At 41.7% G+C, this 21,241-nt stretch overlaps 1 protein-coding gene across 3 annotated transcripts in view; it reads left to right on the top strand.

The window, feature by feature from the left end:
• Positions 1–20,870, top strand: part of FAR2 (fatty acyl-CoA reductase 2) — a 149,132-nt gene extending 128,262 nt beyond the window's left edge. For all 3 annotated transcript variants that reach the window (XM_040596664.1, XM_040596662.1, XM_040596663.1), the window contains exons 8-12: positions 1,497–1,564; positions 6,528–6,699; positions 12,229–12,358; positions 14,136–14,263; positions 15,751–20,870. In XM_040596664.1, the coding sequence (XP_040452598.1) occupies positions 1,497–1,564; positions 6,528–6,699; positions 12,229–12,358; positions 14,136–14,263; positions 15,751–15,913 (661 nt within the window). In that variant the 3' untranslated portion in view covers positions 15,914–20,870. The remainder of the gene's footprint in view (positions 1–1,496; positions 1,565–6,527; positions 6,700–12,228; positions 12,359–14,135; positions 14,264–15,750) is intronic.
• The last annotated feature ends 371 nt before the right edge of the window (positions 20,871–21,241 follow it).

Raw genomic sequence — 21,241 nt, 5'->3', positions numbered from 1 at the left:
TTCAGGGCAGCTGACATTACCCACAGAAATCAGATTCTAAAACTTAGCAGAGAACTGCAATTTTCATTACATAGCATAGAAGCTGTACAAAACCCTACACTACCAAGGCGATCAACTCAGCTGGAAGGTGGAGAATGGGAAAAAAAAAAAAAAAAGAAAAAAAAAAACGACAACAAGGAGAGACTCTTCACTAGAAGCTGGGAAAACAGAGAAATCCTCTTCCTTGGTGTTTAATGGGCCTGACCCATGGAGCAAGTGGAAGCCTGCACTTTCACGTCAGTGCGCTTTCCATCAGGCCATGGGCGTAGCTCAGCACTACGTGAGGTTTTGGTATGGGTACACATTGCAGATTTAGTCTGTAGTGAGTTGCTGTATTGATCTGCATAACGCAGTTTCCCACATTAAGCACTACTGGGCGTTTCTATGTTCAACACTCTATCAGACTTGCACTCAGCAATTCGGTTACAGGAGATTATGGATTCAGAGCTCGACACATGTCTTTCAGTCCTAACCATCCCTAGAAGTCTGCTAGGAATTAGTAATAATGACAGTATACAGCCAAATGCCATGAATTCAAAGCATTATTACAAAAAGCACCATTAAAACTGTTCACTATCCAAATGCCATTTTCAAGTTTTGCTGTGTGAGATTTTCTGTCGCAGGTTTAGGGGTTCTGTCTCCCAGTCTCTTCAGTCACAGGAGTTTGTAAAAGAGAGGTTCCTCATGGGCAGCCTCCTCCGGTGGCTCCGGCTCTGAGCACCACGTGCACCCTAGAAGCACTGAGGTGCTGTATCCTCCAGCCACGCTGCCAGCCCCTGTTCGAGGCCAGATCTCACTTTTAGCATTTTGGCAGATGGCTCCAGATGTACTGTAAGAAAAATGCTGTGCTGATGGCATCACTTGCACCCTTGGCAAGGCAGGCTGCTGGGATCGAAAAAGCTGTTTGACTAATTCTTGCCTTATATCAAAGGAAGAAATGAAAAGCAGTATGATCTACGTTAAGTTCCACACCCAAATAACATCAAACTTTATTTGGTATTAAAATGAGAATTTTGTTGAAATGGATTCGTAATCACCACCCTAACAAATGGAGTTTGAAAGTAGCACAAATCATATCCTTTAAGTAAATGACTGTAAAATACACAGTGTGTCCCTGAGGTTGCCTTGGGCCTATTATTTACAATATATTCAGATAAACTATTTTTAAAAAACCCAGAAATGTGTCAGTATGCATGCTTTCCTTATTATTTTTATTTTTTATAAGTGATATATGATTTTTCTGAAATCACATACGCTTTCCAGAATCTGACTGAATGGTATAAAAAAATTGTCGTTTATACTGTATTTTCATATTTATGAAAAATGCACTTTTCTGCATTTCTTTAAATGAGCTGATGTTACTGTTTCTTGGGCTGTTAGATTTCATGCTCCATTAATAAAGCCTTCGATGCTTTTCTTCAAACCTTAAAATAATAATAATAATTTCTCTTTTCCAGACCAAAAAACCTGTTGGTGTACAACTGCACAACAGGCGGAATCAACCCTTTCTTCTGGGGAGAAATGGGTAAGTTCTAATTTAAATCTAGAACGTGTCAAACGTCAATAGCATTCCCCAGCCAGGCTTTGAAGTGGTGGTTTCCTGTATTTAGGTGGCATTCAGCATCTGCCATTCAAACTGCATGTGGGAGACCCAGCTGCAGTCAGTGAGGTCCTGTGGGCAAAGTTCCTGGCGCTGGGCGTTCAGCGCAGGAAAGCATCGATTCGCTTTTCGTTGTGGGTGTAATCACAGAACAACCCAGCAAAGTGCTGCACTGAGGTGTTGTGCTGGTGGGAAAAGGAATCAAGAACCAGACCCTTAATTCTATGAGAAGATGCTCTGTGTAGCCCTAACACAACATCTTCCTTTTCTGGCTGCTGGAGTTGCTGGGTTTGAGGTTGCTTTTGTGCTTTGAAATCACTTGGAGAACCTTGATAGTAAATCAAAACTAGTATATTATGGAAGCAAAGTAGCATTTCTTCCTCTTTCTGTGCAGAAAATTCTGAACAGAAATAATTGGTGTAGACTTGAGAAGGCAAACCTTGAAATGACGGGTGCGCTTCAAGAACAGTTTCCCTTTTGATCATGAATTTTGTCAGCAGAAAAATTCAAATTATTTTTGTGGCTGACTTTTCTTCAAGTGGATGTGCTTCTGAGGCAAGGCAGAGGTGAAAGAAAAGGAGACAAATCCTGACACCTTTACAGTGGAAAACATGTTGAAGCCAAGCAGCAGAACTCTGCTCAGGTGTATACTGTAAAATACTGCATACAGTCAGTGCGTGCATGGACTTCTAACTTCTAAACAGCCTTTGCTTTACACTTGTCTTTGCATTATTTAAGTGGCAAACTGTAAGTCAGTAGAGAATCAGACCATAACTGCATGTTCAGAACAAAGCTTGTCTGAAAATCCTATTAATGTCCTAACCATGATATTGATCAGTGATCGAGCAGGGAAGACGTTTCAGCAATCGGCTGAGCAGTGAGAACGTCACACCAAGTTCCTGGCTTTTTTTTGGTGGGAGAGATAATGTTGTGTTTAGTCACAGATCTTCTGTGGCTTTTTCACAGGAGTAAATGCAAAGCTCTTCACAGGCTGCTACTTCAGGCAACAGCCACCATAGTACTACTGCCTGAGGTCTGCCTTTCTTAACTCATTTTCAGTGTAACTTTACTGATGGAAACAGCAATGTATTAATGCATTGTAATTGATTTTATTCTGTTACTTCGCTTATAGCAGTGGATTTAGCAATGAAATCACCCGGGTGCAGCAGCAGCTTGCATAAGCAGTTGAGCTGTGTGATGGAACTGAAGGCAAAATTTTCTCCTTGGGTGACACTGTGGACCTCTTTCTACCACATGTACCCACAGTTTTCCTGAGAGCAGCAGGCCACAGAGAATTAGGATAGAGTACCAAAGAGCAAAATTTTGCATATTTTTTTGCATGATTTAAGAAATTCGTTTGGGAAGGTTTTATCGCATTAGGATGTTACGACTGCAGCCATCCAGTTTGAATTCTCAATTCAGTCTCCTAGCAATTTCTATTTGGTAAATACATGTAATTCTAAAATCTTCTGTAGTCATTCTGTAGCAATGACAGGGAAAGACAGCAGAGTAGGGATTCTGCAGGAGGAAAGGAGAGAAAAATTGAACAGCGAAATTGAGACTGAAGTGGGCTGAGGATGCCCTGGGTAGGGAACAGAAATGACTGAGATGGGGACATTTTGAGTACAAAGGTGATGAGTTTGGAGGGAGGTGAAAGAGATCGAGAAGATAATTATTTGAAAAATATGTCTGCTTAAAAACTCATGTTTAAACGTCCATTGCAAACCAGTTTATTCTACAGATCTCCAGATACAGACAAACCTCTAGTGTTAAAAGGAACGTTAACTGACTTCTTTCTTTTCCAAATAATGCTATGCCCTGAGATTTTTTCTTATTTTCTTGTTATTTTCCTTGCTTTTTTCTGTGGTCAGACAACTGAGTATTAATCTGAAGCAGCGTATTTTGCTTTGCTGCAATGTAAGTACTCGTCTGACTTTGTGAAGTACATTTTGCAATTTCTGCTCAAAACTGAACCTTAAAGCAGGCTTTAAAACAGTGTCCAGTGTGGGAAAACTTAATTTAAACTTATCCTTGACAGTCTGCCTAGGTGAGACTACTGTCTGATTCTCCCTCTTCTAAATCTGCCTTTGGGTTGTAGAATTTGCTGCTGTGTTTTTGTGCAGGGGCAAGACCACCCACCTGCTAAATTGGTTCAGTAGCTCCTAGAGGTGATGTCTGTGGTTTGGGGTTTTCTGCTGGCCTGACCCGTCTGTCTGTCTGATTCTTTCTCTCTCCCTCCAAAACAAACTGTTGGAGCGTAGGAGATTTGCTATGCTTGTGAAGTTGAACACTTCCCAGAAATTAGAAGACAGAGCAGTTGAGCTGAGTCGGTGCAAGTCAGGTTCGTAAAGAAAATGCCCGTAGCATTCCAAATTCCATTCCATACCAGTCCCAAATTACGCAACACTGGTGTTTTCCTGATGTCCTTCCAGTAAGTCAAGTTGGTCTCATTGCCTTTTTATTTGCATTCTAGAACAAAACCACTGTCATTCCTGACTTTCAGAATTTTTCTTAAGTTTTCAGCAGATACCTGCTCTTGACATATGTGCTTCTCACACCAAGTAGTATCACAGCATAATACTGTCGCTCCTTTACTACAGCTGCATTCTCTGCTACAAGCCTGAAGTAACCAAGATGATAAGGGTGCTGCTGATTTGTGTGAATCTGGTGTACACCCAGTGGTCTGCATTTTCCACTTACTGATCAGTTCTTTCTTGCTATCCTGGCCAAAGATGCCAAAAATGCAAAGCGAAAAGAAAGGCAGTAATGTCTTTAACATGTTTCCAAAACGAAACCTTCTCAACCAATTTACAGCTGAAAACTAGATTTGCATATATTAACATCATGATTTGAGTAAACAGAGCTATAAATATTTGCTGTAGACAATATCAAAACTATCACAATGCCAAAATATCAGTGGTTCCCAGTTACACTGATAGGTTTCCATTAGGAAATGAAGTGACCAAATGAAACTAAATGAACTTAAATATTGATAAGCAGATTAGAGTTTGTAAATAAACTGGGATTTAAAGTGCCTGTTGGAGAAACTTCCTTAAGGGGAGAAGCAGCAGAGTTCATGGGATTGCTCTCCTGATTCATGAGCTACTTGAATGGGCACAGATATACAGCCCTCTCCAACCTGGAAGCAGATCTATTTGTATTTAAGTCAGCTGTGACTTTGTCAAAGTGTAACTGTAGTAAACGGCCACGCTGCTAACACAGATGAAAGAAACTCCTCACGCACTGCCTAGACACAAACTGTGCCAAGAGCTGGGTCAGGACAGCAGCTTCCTTCTCAGTTAGCCCATCCCAAACTGCCTATCGCCACTCCACTGCCAGGAGTAAACACCTTTCCAAATCTTCACTGAAACTGCTCCAGCAAGCCCTCCCTGCCAGGCACAACTACAGGGGAAAGACTAAATAGGAGGTTTTTTGCTAATCCTTGCCATTTTGAGAGAGCGTGCTGCAAAGGATAAGATTTCCATACCGCAGCCCACAAGACAACCACAAGATAACCACATCATTGCAGTGTGGCCACGTGAAACAGAAAGGATGGCAGTCAGTTCCAGCTATTCAGATGCAAGATGAGTTTCAGGGGAGCTGTTTATCAGCCACTACATTTGCAGCATATGGGACACAAAAACAACAATGAACTTGCACTAAAACTAAATTGTATTTTGTAAAATTCTTTGTTGTCTAAACTTAGCAGCTAAGTGGCTAACAAGTGTCCTCTAACTGCTGTTACTTAGAATGAGTACAGCAAAAGTCACTACTTGAAGTGCAGTAATGAGCCGACCACAGATACATGACAGTAACTGTCTGAATATTATGATTGGAATCTGCTTATCTGAGGATGATCTGGATGTTTCTTGTGACTTGCAAATTCTCATCTGATTTTCTATTTGTAACATAAGCTTAGAAAGTAAACTATAATATGAACACAGATAGATGTCATAACTCTCAAATTCATTTTTAAAAAAGTAAAGAAAGCCCACATACTCTTCTTTGTTGAGCTCACTGGTGCTCAGAAATAGGAGCACCATCTGTTTTTCAGTCCCTAGGATGATAGCCTTATATTCAACTACTGCATTTCTATTAAGCCTCTGCAGTATGCAAATGCCCCAGATATGCATGTCTAGATGCCACTTCTGTGGCACAGTTCCAGCAAGAGCTCAGAATCAGACCAAACCTATTTTGTGCCTTAACATTCAAAGGGAATGAAAGATTACGGTCCTACCATTAGTTTTCAAGTTAATGCATGGCAATTTGCTGCTTTAGTGCATCCAGAGCTCCTCGGAAAACAGGCTGAGGTATTTGGTGTTGTGGGTCAGATGTGGTTTGAAAGGATATAACGAAGTCTTTCTGGAAGCAGCATCCTGTGAGTGCTAGCAACCTGTCCCTGACTCAGACTAATATTGACATCAGCCCTTTTGAAAATTTAATGAGAAACTAGAAATGCCATTTTTGTTTTATGCTAGTGGATAAAAGTTTGCCTTCAGTGATCTGAAGATATATTAGCACTTATCAATTTCTTTTGCATACACTGCAGGTGAAAGCAAAACTGCGGTTCCTTATTTTGAAGTGTTTCAGGCTTCCACTGCCTGTTGTTCCTCCGTTACGTTTTGGTGTTTTGATAAGGAAGTTTTTGTGTGCCACTATGAAGTCTAGAGTCGGATTGTGTTTCTAATAGGCAATAGATGGCAATCGATTTTAATGCCAGAAGGGATCATGAGATGATTCCAACCGGTGGTTACATAGTTCGCAGAACTCTAGGTTGAACATATTAAGCACTGTAACTTGGGCTTTACTGCAGCACGTTGGTATGGTTTTGCCCAACTCAACTGAAATTAAGTGCCTGACTTTAAGTTAAATGCCTGTTCCTTTACAGAGCAGTATGTTATGTCCACATTTAAAAGGAACCCACTGGAGCAGGCCTTCCGAACACCCAACACTCATTTGACTTCCAGCTACTTGATAAATCAGTACTGGATAACTGTCAGTCACAAGGCACCGGCCATCCTCTACGACCTGTACATGAGGCTCACGGGGAGAAAGCCCAGGTAAGAAGACACATGCTTTCAGCCTCCTGCACATCTGCCACTGTCATGGAGAGCAGACCTCTAACAAGTTCTGAGACCTGGCTGCCTCAGCCTGGAGTCCCTGGTCTTTTTCCCATCTCCTCATCTGGAGGAAATTGCCAAAAAAGAAAAGGAACCGCACGGCTGTAGCTAAGTGTAGTCTAAGGTTCCCACCGTTTCCAGTACCTGGGAAACAGCACATCCTTTAAATTCAACTTTATACACCTCAGAGGTTCCCAAGACAGAAGAGGAGGACTGGTAGTGGTAGTTACGCTGTCCTCTGTATAGCAAGAGTTCTGCTATTGCAACTTTCTGATGTGGTTGCCTCTATCTGTCGTGAGCTTGCATAAGGACTTGAAACCTGCAAGGTTTAGAACACTCCAGCTAATAATTTTTTTTCCCCATAAATCAGATGCATTATTATCATTTGGCAGCACTGGCTCAGCACCCTGAAATCTAGGAAGCAGTTGTTTCTCAGTGTGAATAAATCCTGAATTGTATTTACAAGGGCAGTTTATCATTGCAATTAGTATATTTGAGCTTTGGCAATGTCGTGGCTAGGAGGAACAGGCAGCACGCATGTCCCGTGCGGGTGGAATGGATGCTGGTGTAAGTAACTTAACTTGGCCAACATCCTCCTTTACTCCCTGCCACCACAGAGGAGAATTTATTGTGCAACACAGGAACGGTATGACAGCACTGTGTTAATACCAGCTGTTCTGTGCTCTTCTGCTAGTTAGAAAGCTGGCTTCAGCTGTTTGCAGGGAAATCCCTGGCGATGTGTTACTCTGATTTCTCTCTGACATTCTGCTACACAGGAGGATTGGTCCATAAAAAAACTTCCAGTTATCCAGGAAGCAAGAATTACTCTAGAAATAGAAGTAAACTGAGTATGAGCAAGAACAGTTTGGAATCTGCTAACTGTTGAAATAAGCAGCAGTTAGGTCTTGGCGTTGCCATTACTATTGACATTTGTTTTCATAAAGTTGATTGGCATAAATAGCCAAATGGACATTGGCTGTAATACTGTACTTAAACTTCAAATAGAGCTCAGCATGAACTCATGCTGAGAAAGATATCTTCTTCTGAACTTTAAGATTTGCAACCTGAGCGAACATGGCTCAGCAATGAACTTGCGAGCTCACCAAGTCTTTTATCTTTTTTTTCTTATAATTCCCCTTTTCTTTTTACATGCTACATAAGCTCGTCCAGGTACTGCTGCAGTGTGGTAGAAAGCATAGTAGCAGCTCATTCATTCTTTTCTTCACCGCTACCTATAAGACATCTGTGGTCTAAGGCCACATCAAATGAAAAAAAAAGTTGAATGTGTCAATGAACCTGCTTTAATATTTCCCTTTAATTTTTCCCTCTTCTTCAGAGAAAGCACCTAGGCTTAACTTTCTTCCTATTTATCACTCCCTCTATAGAAGTACGAGCCATCTTCATGGCAGTTTCTTGAATTGTCTCCATGACCCTGTGCCAGGTTTGCAAGCAGAAAGGAGAAAGTTCTTTGCCAGGACCAAGACCCAAACTTCAGTTCTCTACTGTATCCATACTCAGCTCATCATAAGGGGATGGGTTATCATATAGAATAGGCTATCTGGGAGCTGGTTATGGTTTTGCAAATCTACTGTTTATTCAGGACCAGCCTATGACCTTCCATAATTTGAATTGCAGAGTAGTTCAGAGGACCTTGGTTGTAGTTCCTCCTGTAGTAACCGCATGCAGTACCCTGTTTACCAAAGGTTAGGTACAAGAGTCCTCTCCTTCAGCTTTAGCCTTTCCTATAATGCCTCTCCTGAGAAGTTAACTTTAAGTGTTAGATCATTTCAGTAAATTGCCAGATGTCTAGCAAAATTGCCCTAAACGGCTTACTGTTATTGCTGCACATCCATCCATGACTTAGAAAATAATGTGGTTTCTACCATTAGTAGTCTCCTGGGGCAATCTGTCACACCTGAGAATCTGCGCATGCAAGGCTCAGTATGGGAGCAAATAAAGCATTGCTGTAAAGAGTTTTCTAGAAAACAAGATACATTTCTGAAAGGTAATTAATCAGGCTATCAATGACAGCTAATACTTGATTTCTTCCTGTCAGTTCCTCCATAGCGGAGAATAAGATTTTCTATAAGAAATCTGCAGAAAAGCACATTCCTACTCAGTTGATGTTTTTCAGTAGACCACTCCTTCATCCAAAGCTGTCAATATTTTGAATGTGGTCATAACATTTGAGCTCAGTCAGTTAACATGAAACACAGTTTTCATACATGGCCCTTCAGATGCTTCACTTCTCTATTTGACCCATACTTTTAGCCACCCAAATACGTTGCTTTGGGTAGATCTACAGTCAGAGCTTATTCTGCCTACATTGACAGGAGGCAACGTGGATAGTCTATTTTCAGAACATAAGTAGGGACACACAGTTGATTCTCTTATCATTTTTTTCTGACAGATTCCATTAGCCTTAAGTGCTTTAAAGATACTGATGGCTTTGGGGAAGCCAGTTTGAGGGGCAACTTCAGATCTTTGCAATCTAGCCATATACGTTGTTTCCCAAGTTCCTAGAAAGTACTAAAATACTTGCAAAGCTTTGACCCGTAGGACTTGCCTACACAGGCACAATCAGGGAGATTAATCTGAAGCAATTTTAAAGTCGTTTAGATAAACTGCATTCAATCAATGTGCACATAATTATTCAGAATAAAGGTTCCCTTAATCTGATGGTATGCTTTGCTTCTAAAATGAAAACCACTTTAATTCTGAGTAGGAGTGCCTGTGTAAGGTTTTAGTGCTTTTTCAATTCGCTTTGGGTAAGCTGTGCAGTTCTCCTCTGAACTGATGTACTCATTGTGTCTTTTTCTGCTATGCTTAGTGCTTATGTCGTGGCAGTCACATCTGCAGGGGGAGAGGCCAGCCTGGCACCATTCTTCCCCAGACTGCTGCCTTTTATTTGTCACAGCAACTGTGTTACCCTCTGGGCAGCTCAAAATTTCTCATGAAAATAGCTCTGTTTTCCACAGAAATCAGCCTTTTAGTGCTTTCTCTTGCCCTTATCTAGTCTGAGAGAACATGGTGTTCTCTCAAAATGGACTGAACACTGTACATCACACTTTAAAACAACTGCCTCCCGCAGGCCTTTTGTACTCCTGACCATTGGGACAATTGTAAAATAATCCTGCAAGGTAGGCATCCCTTTTATATACAAAAATGAGTAACAAAAAAAGGCCAAGGCAGATGAGAGATGTGAACCTACATTACCAAAGTCACCGTTACAGTAGCTGTGCCCCTGAAGCAGCTTTCATCTTTACTGGGACACTCACACTCCAGGAAGACATTCAAACAGCTCCCCATCCACCCAAAACCAAAGCTTATGGACTTGGCTGATTTTCAAGGTCATCCACCAGGAGTGCATGCTATGAGACCCTTCCTGGATAAGGAAGGACACACAACCCACTCCAAACAGCCACTGTATTATACAGGGAGAGAAATGGCTGAGAAAACAATTTTTTTTGAGAAAGAGAGATCAAAGAAGCCCAGAGATACAAAAAGCATGCCACCAAGTTATGTGGTGTGGTTGATATTCTAGAGGGAAGGGATGCTGTCCAGAGGGAGGGACCTTGACAGGCCAGAGAGGTGGGTCCATGCGAACCTCATGAAGTTCAATAAGGCCAAGTGTAAGGTCCTGCACTTGGGTCAGGGTAATCACCCAAACTGGCAATGTGCGCTCGCAGCCCAGAAAGCCAACAACATCTGGGATGCATCAACAGAAGCATGGCCAGCAGGTGGAGGGAGGCGAGCCTCCCCCTCTACTCTGTTTTGGTGAGGGCCCACCTGGAGTGGGTTCAGCTCTGGGGCCTCCAACATAAGACAGACGTGGACCTGTTCAAGCAGGTCCAGAGGAGGACAATGAAGATGATCAGGGGCTGGAGCACTTCTCCTGTCAGGACAGGTTGAGAGAGTTGGGGTTGTTTAGCTTGGCGAAGGCTCCAGGGAGACCATATAGTGACCTGGTACTTAAAGAGGGCCTACAGGAAAGATGGGGAGGGACTCTTTATCACAGAGTGTAGTAATGGGGGGGGTGGGGGACGTGGGTAGTGGGTAAACAGTTTTAAAACTGGAAGAGGGTAGATTTAGATTAAATATTAGGAAGACATTTGTTACTCTGAGGGTGGTGATACACTGGAGCAGGTTGCCCAGAGAGGTTATGGGTGCCCTAGTCCCTGGAAGTGGTCAAAGCCAGGCTGGATGGGGCTTTGAGCAACCTGGTCTAGTGGAAGGTGTCCCTGCAGGGGAGTTGGAACTAGCTGGTCTTTAATGTCCCTGCCCAAAGCATTCTATGATTCTATCTGAAAAACCAAAGATGAGCAACTTACTTCAGAGCTTGTCCATGCTGCAGATGCAGTCACCTCTGTACTGGAGGTAGCTCCAAAAATCAAAGCTTTGCTTTGGGAGCCAACTCGGGCTTGAGAACAGTAGAGAACTTGTGTGGTAGTGTTGCGGTTTAACCCCAGCCAGTAACTAAGTACCACACAGCCGCTCGGTCACTCCCCGCCCTGGTGAGATGGGGAAGAAAACTGGAAAAAAAGTTAAAACCCATGAGCTGAGGTAAGAACAGTTTAATAAAACATATAATGATGATGATAATAATAACAATATAACATAAAATAATAGTGATTATGTTAATAATAAAAATAACAAAACGTAAAAAGAGAGAGGAATAAAACCCCAGAAAAGCAAGTGATGCACAATACAGTTGCTCACCACCCACTGACCGATGGCCCAGCCAGTCCCCGACCAGCGACTGGCCCCTTCCAGTCAGCTCCCCCCAGTCTATACACTGAGCATGACATTCTGTGGTATGGAATATCCCCTTGGCTAGTTCAGGTCAGCTGTCCCGGCTCTGCTCCCTCCCGGCTTCTTGTGCACCTGCTCACTGGCAGAGCGTGGGAAGCTGAAAAGTCCCTGACTTGGAGTACGCACTGCTCAGCAACAGCAAAACATCAGTGTGTTACCAACATTATTCTCATACTAAATCCAAAACAGTGCTGTACCAGCTACTAGAAAGAAAAAATAACTCAATCCCAGCTGAAAGCAGGAGACAGGTAGAAAGAGAGGTCTCCACATCAGGAAGCAAGCAATATACCTTTGTGGGTCTGCAGTGTGCTGTGCAGGCTCACTACTAGTTCCAATGGGCTCTTCACCTCGTACATGGTACATGATGTAGATATGGCCTCCAACCCTTGTTTGGTTCAGACCAGTAAGTTAGGCATCAGTTCTGCCCTGGGAAATGCATATTTGCATCCACGTTTAGGCCACTAATAGAAGCTGGTTAACTGGAGACCTCCGCTGGAGCAGTTAGACTTGCTGAGCAGGTTCTGTACCTTTGCAGTGCTGATGAGGAATTGCAATGCCTATTCATCTGGCTTGGTGAAAACACCTACAGAGCAAATCAACAGGTTTTGCATAAGGTCAGAATTCCTTTCCACCTCTGACAATCCTCCTGTTTTGCAGAATGATGAAGATTATCAATCGACTACACAAGTCTATGCTGCTCCTGCAGTATTTCTCCACTCAGTCCTGGGACTGGTCTTCAGATAATATGAATATGTTAATGAGTCACCTTAACACAGAGGATAAAAAGGTATGTCCTGAATATGGATTACTAATCTCCAGTTCTGTTCATCTGCAGCAATTATTTTTGGTGTATCACATGACATTCAGATGACTGGAATTGAATTTAACCTGTAATAACTTATTTCCTCCTTGTTTTATTAAATCACTTCTCAGAAACCTTCCATTTATTACAGGAGAATGTTTTCTCCTGAGGTGTGTTGCTCTTTGTCAGGTCAATCACTGAATTCTTTCCAGTTAACGTGGCAGCTGTGGTGGGTGATCTAGATGGAAATTTGACATTTTCATCCATTGGTTTTAACGGGCACTGCACAGGGAAATTTAGTTAACACATAGTGTCTTTCACTGAACAATATAATAAAAGTTCCTGGTTTATTCAGGTCCCCAAAGATATGTTGTAGTCTTTATAAGTTTGAAGTACTCCTTAGGAATGGGATTGCAACTGAAAAACTGAATGAATACAAAAAGTAGACTTGTGACAAGCCTGAATGCACCTTTGGTCAGTATCTCCTTGCAAAGAGACACAGGTGTTCACATCAAATTGGCCTCAGTCACATCATAAAATTCTTGCACAGACTCCCAGTAGCAGAATCAGGAGTTTTATTCCCTAGTCTGCAGAGGGAGTGCATGCAGCAAATTCTAACTTGTAAGGGCAGTGGCAGAGCTCTGACTACAGCAGATGCAGAGGGAACCTAAATAGTATGATAGGAGCTAGTTCTGAGGCATATAAAAAATTACAGCATCAAGGCCTGAGTGCAAGCTAGACAGAGTTTCAAGCTTACCAAGCTGCTTATGAGAACTTTGTGAGATGCACTGCATCCAGTGGGGCCGCGCCGGGAGCAGTGCTCAAGCTAGACAGTTTGTGGGCAGCACACTTGGCTATACATATCTGACAGACGCTGGAATCTGCACAGTAGCCAACCCCCTGTGTTAGACCGAGTTAGCTAACCCCTCTCTGCCCAAGCTATTGCTGGTCTGATACCAAAGCACTTAGACCACATCCAATGGCCTGGATGGGCACGGCAGTTAAAGGAAGGTATTTTTCTGAGTATCTTCCCATTAAGGCCCTGTAAATAAAAAATACCATTCACTTCGCTCATTCATTTAAAAAAAATAAATCTTGACAACAAAACCTCTTCCTCTTTACAAATCCTTTCTTTGCTCAAATAGACAGACAACCGCCTGAGAGCTTGCTAACAGTTTTTCCAGTACAAGCATCTGAAACTAACTGCGGTAATTAGCTCTAAAATTAGATATTTTTTTTATGCCAAACACAACAGTAACCCATTTCTTGGACTTCTGTTGGTCTAGCTGCCATGAGAGAAGGCATCCAAGCAGAGAGTAGTACTGATGTAGAGGCACGCGTTGACTCAATGTCCAGTTCATTTATTTACATATAATTCTAGTGACACATCGAAAACTGCATGGAGGTTTTCATATGAATCCATTCACCTGAGTGGAATGTCATTTTTCTTCCACAACTGTGTGTGCGTACGTATGTGTGCAAATACGTGTATTTATGCAAAAATTGCCACCTGCAAGACAAACTTACCTTTATTTTCTGCCAGCTAGCACTACATTTCTGCCTGCTTTTCCCAGATTCCCAGCTGGGTAAGACATTAATTGACAGCTGTGAAATATAGTCTGTTAGTGCCCACATCTTCTTGGAAACTTGGTGGCTTTAAGAACTTCAGAGACAGGAATGGAGGTCAATAAAGAATTGATGCTTAAAGTAAATTTGGTTTGAATCCTGAAAATAACTTCTGCTCTTTGTCTTTAAATCCCAGTTATACAACTTTGATGTTCGTCAGCTGCACTGGTCAGAATACATTGAAAGCTACTGCCTAGGTGCTAAGAAGTACTTGCTAAATGAGGATATGGCTGGCATTCCAGCAGCAAAGCAGCACTTACGAAAGTAAGTCATACTCAGCGACAAGAGCTCGTGGCTACCTTGAACAGCTTTTGCGGAAAATTATTCTAGTTACCTTGCAGTAATTACTGTTGAATAATGTGGACATAAACATATCATAATTTGTTTCTTACGGCAGAGGACTGTCAGTACTTCATTTTTCCACCCCATAAGAAAAGGAGGGCTTTTGATGACACTAACAATTAGAGGTAGTTATTACACCTTCCCAGCAGGTGACCAAGTAACAAAATTACAGTTCATAAGAGGAATACGTGGATACAGATGACCTTGATCATTCAGAATTACAATAACAAAATAAGGGTCGGGGTTAGATTTGGTGATGTTCCTAGAAGTTTTTAGTAATTCGAAGATATTGCATAAAAGCTTTAAGCATTTCTATGATTTCATATTTCATTTTAAAGACAAAGTTTCTAATTCCTTGGGGGTAATGGGCAAAAATTCTTCAAAATCAGTGGAGAGCTTATGCATTTAATCCCTGGTGACAGTTTAAGAGAGTCTCAGTGAGCCATTTGAGATTATCCTTCTATTCAGTTAAAATTATGCTCTTCTTCTCCAGCCCTGTTACTGAGAAGTGGAGACAAAAGGAGAAGTAGCAGCTCTCTTGGAGTAAGAAACTGGTTGTTTCCTTTAAGAAAACCAGTCTTGTGTACTTTAAATGCTAGAAGCTAGAAGCTGTTGCCATAGCAAGGAATCCTAAACAAGTTCTTTATTCATGGGTCATTTTAAAGGATTTATAAGAACCTCTGTAACAGGCTCATAACTGCCTCATAGTCCAAACAGGCAGACTCTTACAAAAATTAAACCAGTCCTGGGGACATTAGGTACAAAGTTTTCGTCCCTTGGACACTGAGAAACTGAGAACTGCAGAAACTTTTGCTTGAGAGAAAGAGGACAGAACGATTAGCATCTTAAAGTTCCATTAATACCATTTAAATATATGGTGCAAACTCCATCTCCCCCCGCCCTCCAAAACCCCGGTGCTGCAGTACTGCAAAAGTGAAGACCATTTTTGACAATTGTCATTAAAGGCAAGGTTTCACCCAAATAGGAGAACACTATTCATCAGCTGCTGCAAAGGTCCTCTAGCCTGGTACCAATCCTGCAAAGTAAAAAATAGCCAACACACCCAAACAGAACAGAAAGTATTGGAACTAGACTATCATAAAGAAAAAACTCTCAGTATGACTTCTGTGTGCTCTCATTTCAAACCAGAACAGAACAAGAGAGATTTGCAATACAGGTATTCCACCTATCCCATTAATTATTTGCTATACTCTGACTTCAACGTAGCTTTTGCAAGACAGTAGGGACATCTTATGCACAGGATTTTCACTCAAATAGAAATGGCAAAAAGCCCAAGGGCCACTGGTAAGCAGAATTTATTACAAAATTACCTGTAGCAAATGAAGCAGGCTGGTAAGCCTTTTGTTGTTTTCGTCTTCCTCCCCAAGACGCCTCTTTCTCTTTCTCAGGCTGAGGAACATCCGATACGCATTCAACACCACCCTCCTTGTGATCATCTGGCGCATTTTCATTGCAAGGTCACAGATGGCTCGAAACATCTGGTACTTTGTGGTGAGCCTCTGCTACAAGTTCCTTTCCTACTTCAGGGCATCCAGCACCCTCAGGCACTGAAGCCATCCATCAGAGCAGCCAGCCTCTTCCAGAAGGACCTCCATCTCCTCCTAATCAGCAACTGTGGGCATCGGGGTCTGAAAGTAGCAGAAAAACCCACTCCCTCCAACAGCAGCCTGCATTTACTGTGCACTGTTATGTTCACCTTTTTAGTTTTACCTAATGCTTTAATACATGGTGGTCTTTCTTCCATAGGACCAGGCCAATTTTTAAAGCCATAACTGAAGCTTTAGGAACAGGTCAAGCTGGAACCATTCATCTAGAGTCTCATGTGCAAGAGTAAGGATTAACCAAAGTCATGGTCTTCCCACGTACTACCTAGGCTATCTTAATCCCAGCCTCTTCCTCAAAAGAGGCAAATTTAAAGCATACAACCTTGGACAAAAAAGGATGCCATCAGAGAAGACCCAGCCAAGGAAATTAAGGAAATTAACCTGTAAAAGGTCTTCCTAAAGAGGCTGTTCCTTCATTCTCATTCAGTGAAATGGTACCTTATTAAAAAACATGATTTCACATTTTCAGTTTTTCAAAACTTAGAGGGACAAAACAACCAGTTACACTGGGCCAGTGAGCACACTGAACAGTTTTCAGATCCTGTCTTATACTGCTACTGAGGACTGATACTTTCAAGCCATAACTGAAGACAGACATAGAATTCATGTACCTGTGTTAACTCTACCCACTCACAAGCTGCTTTCTTATGGAGAGGTTTTTTTTTCTCTCTGTGGTTAAGGTTGCAATCTATTAAAAAGCCCTGTTCTTGCATTTATCACATTTGCTTGGAATTTTTTTTTTGCTTGAAAAATGCTGTATTTAATCTGAGAATGAAGAGAAGGCTTCTTAAAAGATTGAAGAAGAATTCAGAAACTCTTTGTTGTTTCCAAGGTCTTTTTCCCCCTTGGATTTGTCTGCAGAAAACCTCTCTCCCTGTAGCTCAAAAACAGCCCGATGCTGTCCTTCACGCTTTCATTACAGCTACATCACTTTGCAGTTGATCACTTCCACTGGCAAAGAAAGTGTAAAGATATGTATGGAGGAACGCATTGGGCCAGTTCTGCTGCCACTCCTGTCATTAGGAATTTAAAAAGTCTGAGATTTGTTTTTGCTGAGAATAGGTTAACGGTTGGACTCAATGATCTTAAAGGTCTTTTCCAACCTAAGCAATTCTATGATTCTATGACTTCTGTATAACAACAGTCATGCACTGTGAAGGCAATGCGTTTTGTCCTACATTGTTGTTTAGAAAGGAACCCAAGGACCTTCCAAACGCTTATGGCTATTGGAGATACTTGTTTCACCTAGTGAAGTATGAATGCCATTGGGGGAAAGAGAACCTTCTTCAAAGTAGCTGGTGCAACAACGGCCTCAGTGCAACAGCAACAATTTTATCATGCTATCAGACTTTTAAAGTTACGTCTAATATTGGAATATTTTTTATTCAGATAACACTGAATAAGCACTTTACGGTTACCAGGCTTAAAAGCAGCTAGTTTTTGAAACAATGCAGCATCCAATTGCTCTAGTCTTGTATCATCCTAGCTGTCTGGAAAAGTAATGCTACATGGGAAAAAAAAAAATGACACAGTTGCTCTTTTGAGAGCCAAGAATAGCAGAGTATTTACAAAGCTGACATTCTTCAAAAAGTATACTTGTTTTTGGCAGTGAATGCAAAAGCGAGTTATGATGACAGTATATTTATATCTTAGGCCTCCAAGCTAGTTCAGAAGTATTTCTAAAGGTGCAAGGAATTAATCTTGCCCTGTATGCCCCAGAGGTCTAGATTCAAGCAATTGCCAAAGGATGTCTGCAACAGAACCCGACCAGAAACATGGTGTCCACAACAGCAGGGCTCTGGCATTCCCTAGCAAAGGCTCCTGTGTTTGTCACACACTACTTCTGATCTATGCTTAATTAGGTCAAGCACCCAGTTTGCAAAGATGCAAAATTTTTAAGCTCTTGCCTTGAAAACGTACTTTCAAAATGAAACTGTGCTGGTTGTTAGCTATGCGTTTTCCAACTTCAGACAGCTGGCAGTGCATGCTGTGCATTGCACATTAGCAAGGTGTTGCTGCCTGGGAAACTAGGAGCTCCAGGTTCGGGTACCGGGGACCAGACCTTTCATGTATAGTGCTTCCATAGCAGTGTATGTGGTGAAGGTTAGCTGCATTACGCTTTGCTAACTTGTTGATGCAAAGACTGTGGCTACCTTGGCAGGGTGAGGCAGGTTGCTGTACGGATTCCTCTAGGAAGACTGCATTCCCCCAAGTACATAATCAGGTCATCAGCCAGCTTCCAGTCTTCTCATAGGAAAGGCTACATAAGAAAAAACAACACTGCAGATTATTTTGAAACAAACTTCCATTAAAAAACGAGGAAAGAGTTTCAACTCATACCCTAAAAGTCTTTTTAAGTGCCTGCCTTATGTACAATGAGAAGCAACAGCCAAGGGGATCATAAGTCTTATGCTGTGCACATGACAGACAAAAACTTGAGTCTCACAGAAAAGTCAAACACTGCAGACCTGTTACACCTACGATGTCTGGTCTACATCAGCTAGGTCTACTATGAGTAAAGTGTCCTGCCTTCCCCAATGCTAGTCATGCCATGCATTCCTCGCCTATGCCTGTAGGCATTCACAGCTATTTGCACAGGCTATATTGTCCCAACAAGTCTGAGATACATCTTTGCTCACCTGAGCATATCCAGACCTGTTTTCTGCACATGCAAAAAAAGATGCTTCAGGGTTTCACTCAGAACAATGGTGGTATTGCGTTTTAAAACTGTTCAACATTCTGCTGAAGGTAACAGCCACAGCAAAGCTACTATGCAGCCCTGAAAAAGCAGCAAGAACTGCTTGGGATGTTGTCAAACCATAGCCGTTGCAGATGGTGTAAGCCCTTCTGGAGACCTTTCATAGCCCACGTGGCATTGCCAGCAGCTGGCTCCAGAGCTCTGGCCTTGCCTGGGCAGGGATCAAGCTTTTCTTAACACAGACATAACATGCAGCAGAACTTGAATCTCTAATCCATTTTCTTGTGGCTTGAGGTGTTTTCAGGTGATTGTCTGAACCACAGAAATATTTCAGAAAAACCTCAATGCAGAGACTGACACGTGGCCATGGCCTTTGGTTGCCAGTCGGGACTGTCATCACGGACAGCTGGACCTGGCATAAGTACTTGTTCTCACCTCAGACAGTGACTTTATCTTTGATATTTTACTGTGTGCTCCTCAGTGTATTTGTATGTGCTCTGAAAAACCCCAAGCCTTGGGGAAAATATCTAAAAGAGACACTGAGTGACAGCCATGTCTTTTCTTCCCTATTCTCTCTCTTGCTCTTTCACGTATACTCAACAAGCTTTTGACAAAAAGAAAAGCCAAATAGTGTTGTTATTAATTTGAAGTGGAGGCCCTGTGGTGACCATGCACAAATCAACGTGAGCAGCTCAGGAGTGGGTGTTACTCATGGCTGAAGGCTAGAGCTTTTAATACCTGTAAAGGTTAAAACAGGACTCGAGGTTGGGTTTTTTCCCCCTACAGAGGCAGCATGGTCAGGGGGCTGTGGGGAGGACAGAGGAGAAGGAGGTGCGTTCCTGCAGCCTCTGCTGATGGGCAGCAGAAGCATTGCTAGGCCCAGAGCATCCAGCTCAACGAAGCAAAGGGGGCTCAAGGGACCAGAGAAGTATGAGCTGCCAAACTCGGAGGACTCTGCCTCCCAAGGAGTGGGGGAAGAGTGCCATCAGCGTTTTGTTGTCAGTTTGGTCTCGTAATAGCACATAATGAATCCTTCCCCCAGCTACCAACAGGCAGCATAGAGAACAATACTGGCAGCCCTTCTGCACCACCACAAAAGAAAATACCTGCCACAAGACAGTATAATGGGATTATTTGTACCCTATGAACTTGCAGTGTATCTGCCCCTTCACGGTGTCAGAAGCCTGCAGTGCTGCTACAGAAATAACATGGACCACTGCTGAGCCCAATGTACTAATGTTTTGTTAATACTGTGCATATACACTAGTCTGTAGGCTATAGCTGTGAACTGCTGTGCAAAAGCAATGATGCACTGAATATCATTTCACTGTTAAAGAGCAATGGGCATAAGCTTGCAATTAAGAAGTAGCTTTTTAAAAATTAAATTGTGATAACAAAAAAAAAAAAAACCCCAACATCCACAAATCCCTAAAGTTAATCTGAGTTTAAACTGCCTTTTGACTGACTACCAAAGCTGTTTATCTCCAGCATGTCTGTTACCAAAAAAAAAAAAAAAAATTTCTTACCCCTCCACCCTCTATCCCAACAACTTTGTTAAGAAAATACAATTCTTTCTTGGTAGAGGCAGCAGGGGCTAACAGACATACTGGTATATTACAGGTTGTTGGCCCATTACCCACCTCCTGAAGAAATTTGTTATTTTACATTTTCTAAGAAAACATTATTATATATTCCTGTGTATATAGTTACATCTTTCAGCACCAGCCTTCTCATACAACATACAGAGATGGTAAAAGTAGTAGAGCTCATATTGAAATGCCAGGCTGTACTTGTTTGGTATGCACTGTTCCAATTCAGTTTAAGATGAAGTGATTAAAACCTACCCTAGTTTCCATTGTAAAGGAAACCTAACCTGTAGTACTATTACTCAAATCATCCTCATGAATAAGCAACTGGGAAAAGAGGGAGGGGGGCATTCTTCTGTTTGTAAATAAGCTACAGCTTCATGGTTGAAAGCATGCTGTTGCTTTTCCAGCGTTGATGTTCTGCCGCAGAAAGCAAGGATGAACTTATATTACGATTGGACCCTTTATTCTAGTGCAGAGTAAATAACATTCTGTACATTCCCCAGAAGTTAAATGGTGAACATCCCATTACATGGTGCTAAATATCAGTATGAAGGTGGTACAGACTAATTTAAGAGAATTAAAAAAAAAAAAAATAGGTATTTGGGGAATAATTTAAAGATGTACTATCCCACTTTTCTCTATTGCTTGAAAGTCAACTATGAATTGAGTTGGTTTGTTCAGATTAACATGAAAACTACTTATAAAAAGTTTCTTGTCTTTACATAATCTCAGCAGACCCCAGTTTATAGTAAAATCTGTACTCTTCCACTCTCCAACGTTTATACGGCTCTATCTGCTATTTCTATTCTCTTGTTAGCTACAAGACAACTTACTGTTACAAATCTTAATTACAAAGTTTCTAATGTTAAGATGTAATCTTTTGAGCTCTCGAATCATATAAAATGGTAAAGTCACAAATTATGAGAACCTCAGCCATAAAATTGTTAATATGATGTTTATGTTATTTTAAACATTTAATAAAACAAAA

The sequence above is a fragment of the Falco naumanni genome, chromosome 5, assembly GCF_017639655.2.
Source record: "Falco naumanni isolate bFalNau1 chromosome 5, bFalNau1.pat, whole genome shotgun sequence".
NCBI classification, from domain to species: domain Eukaryota; kingdom Metazoa; phylum Chordata; class Aves; order Falconiformes; family Falconidae; genus Falco; species Falco naumanni.
Note: the sequence above shows the minus strand (reverse complement) of the source record. Positions and strands in the feature narration are given on the sequence as shown.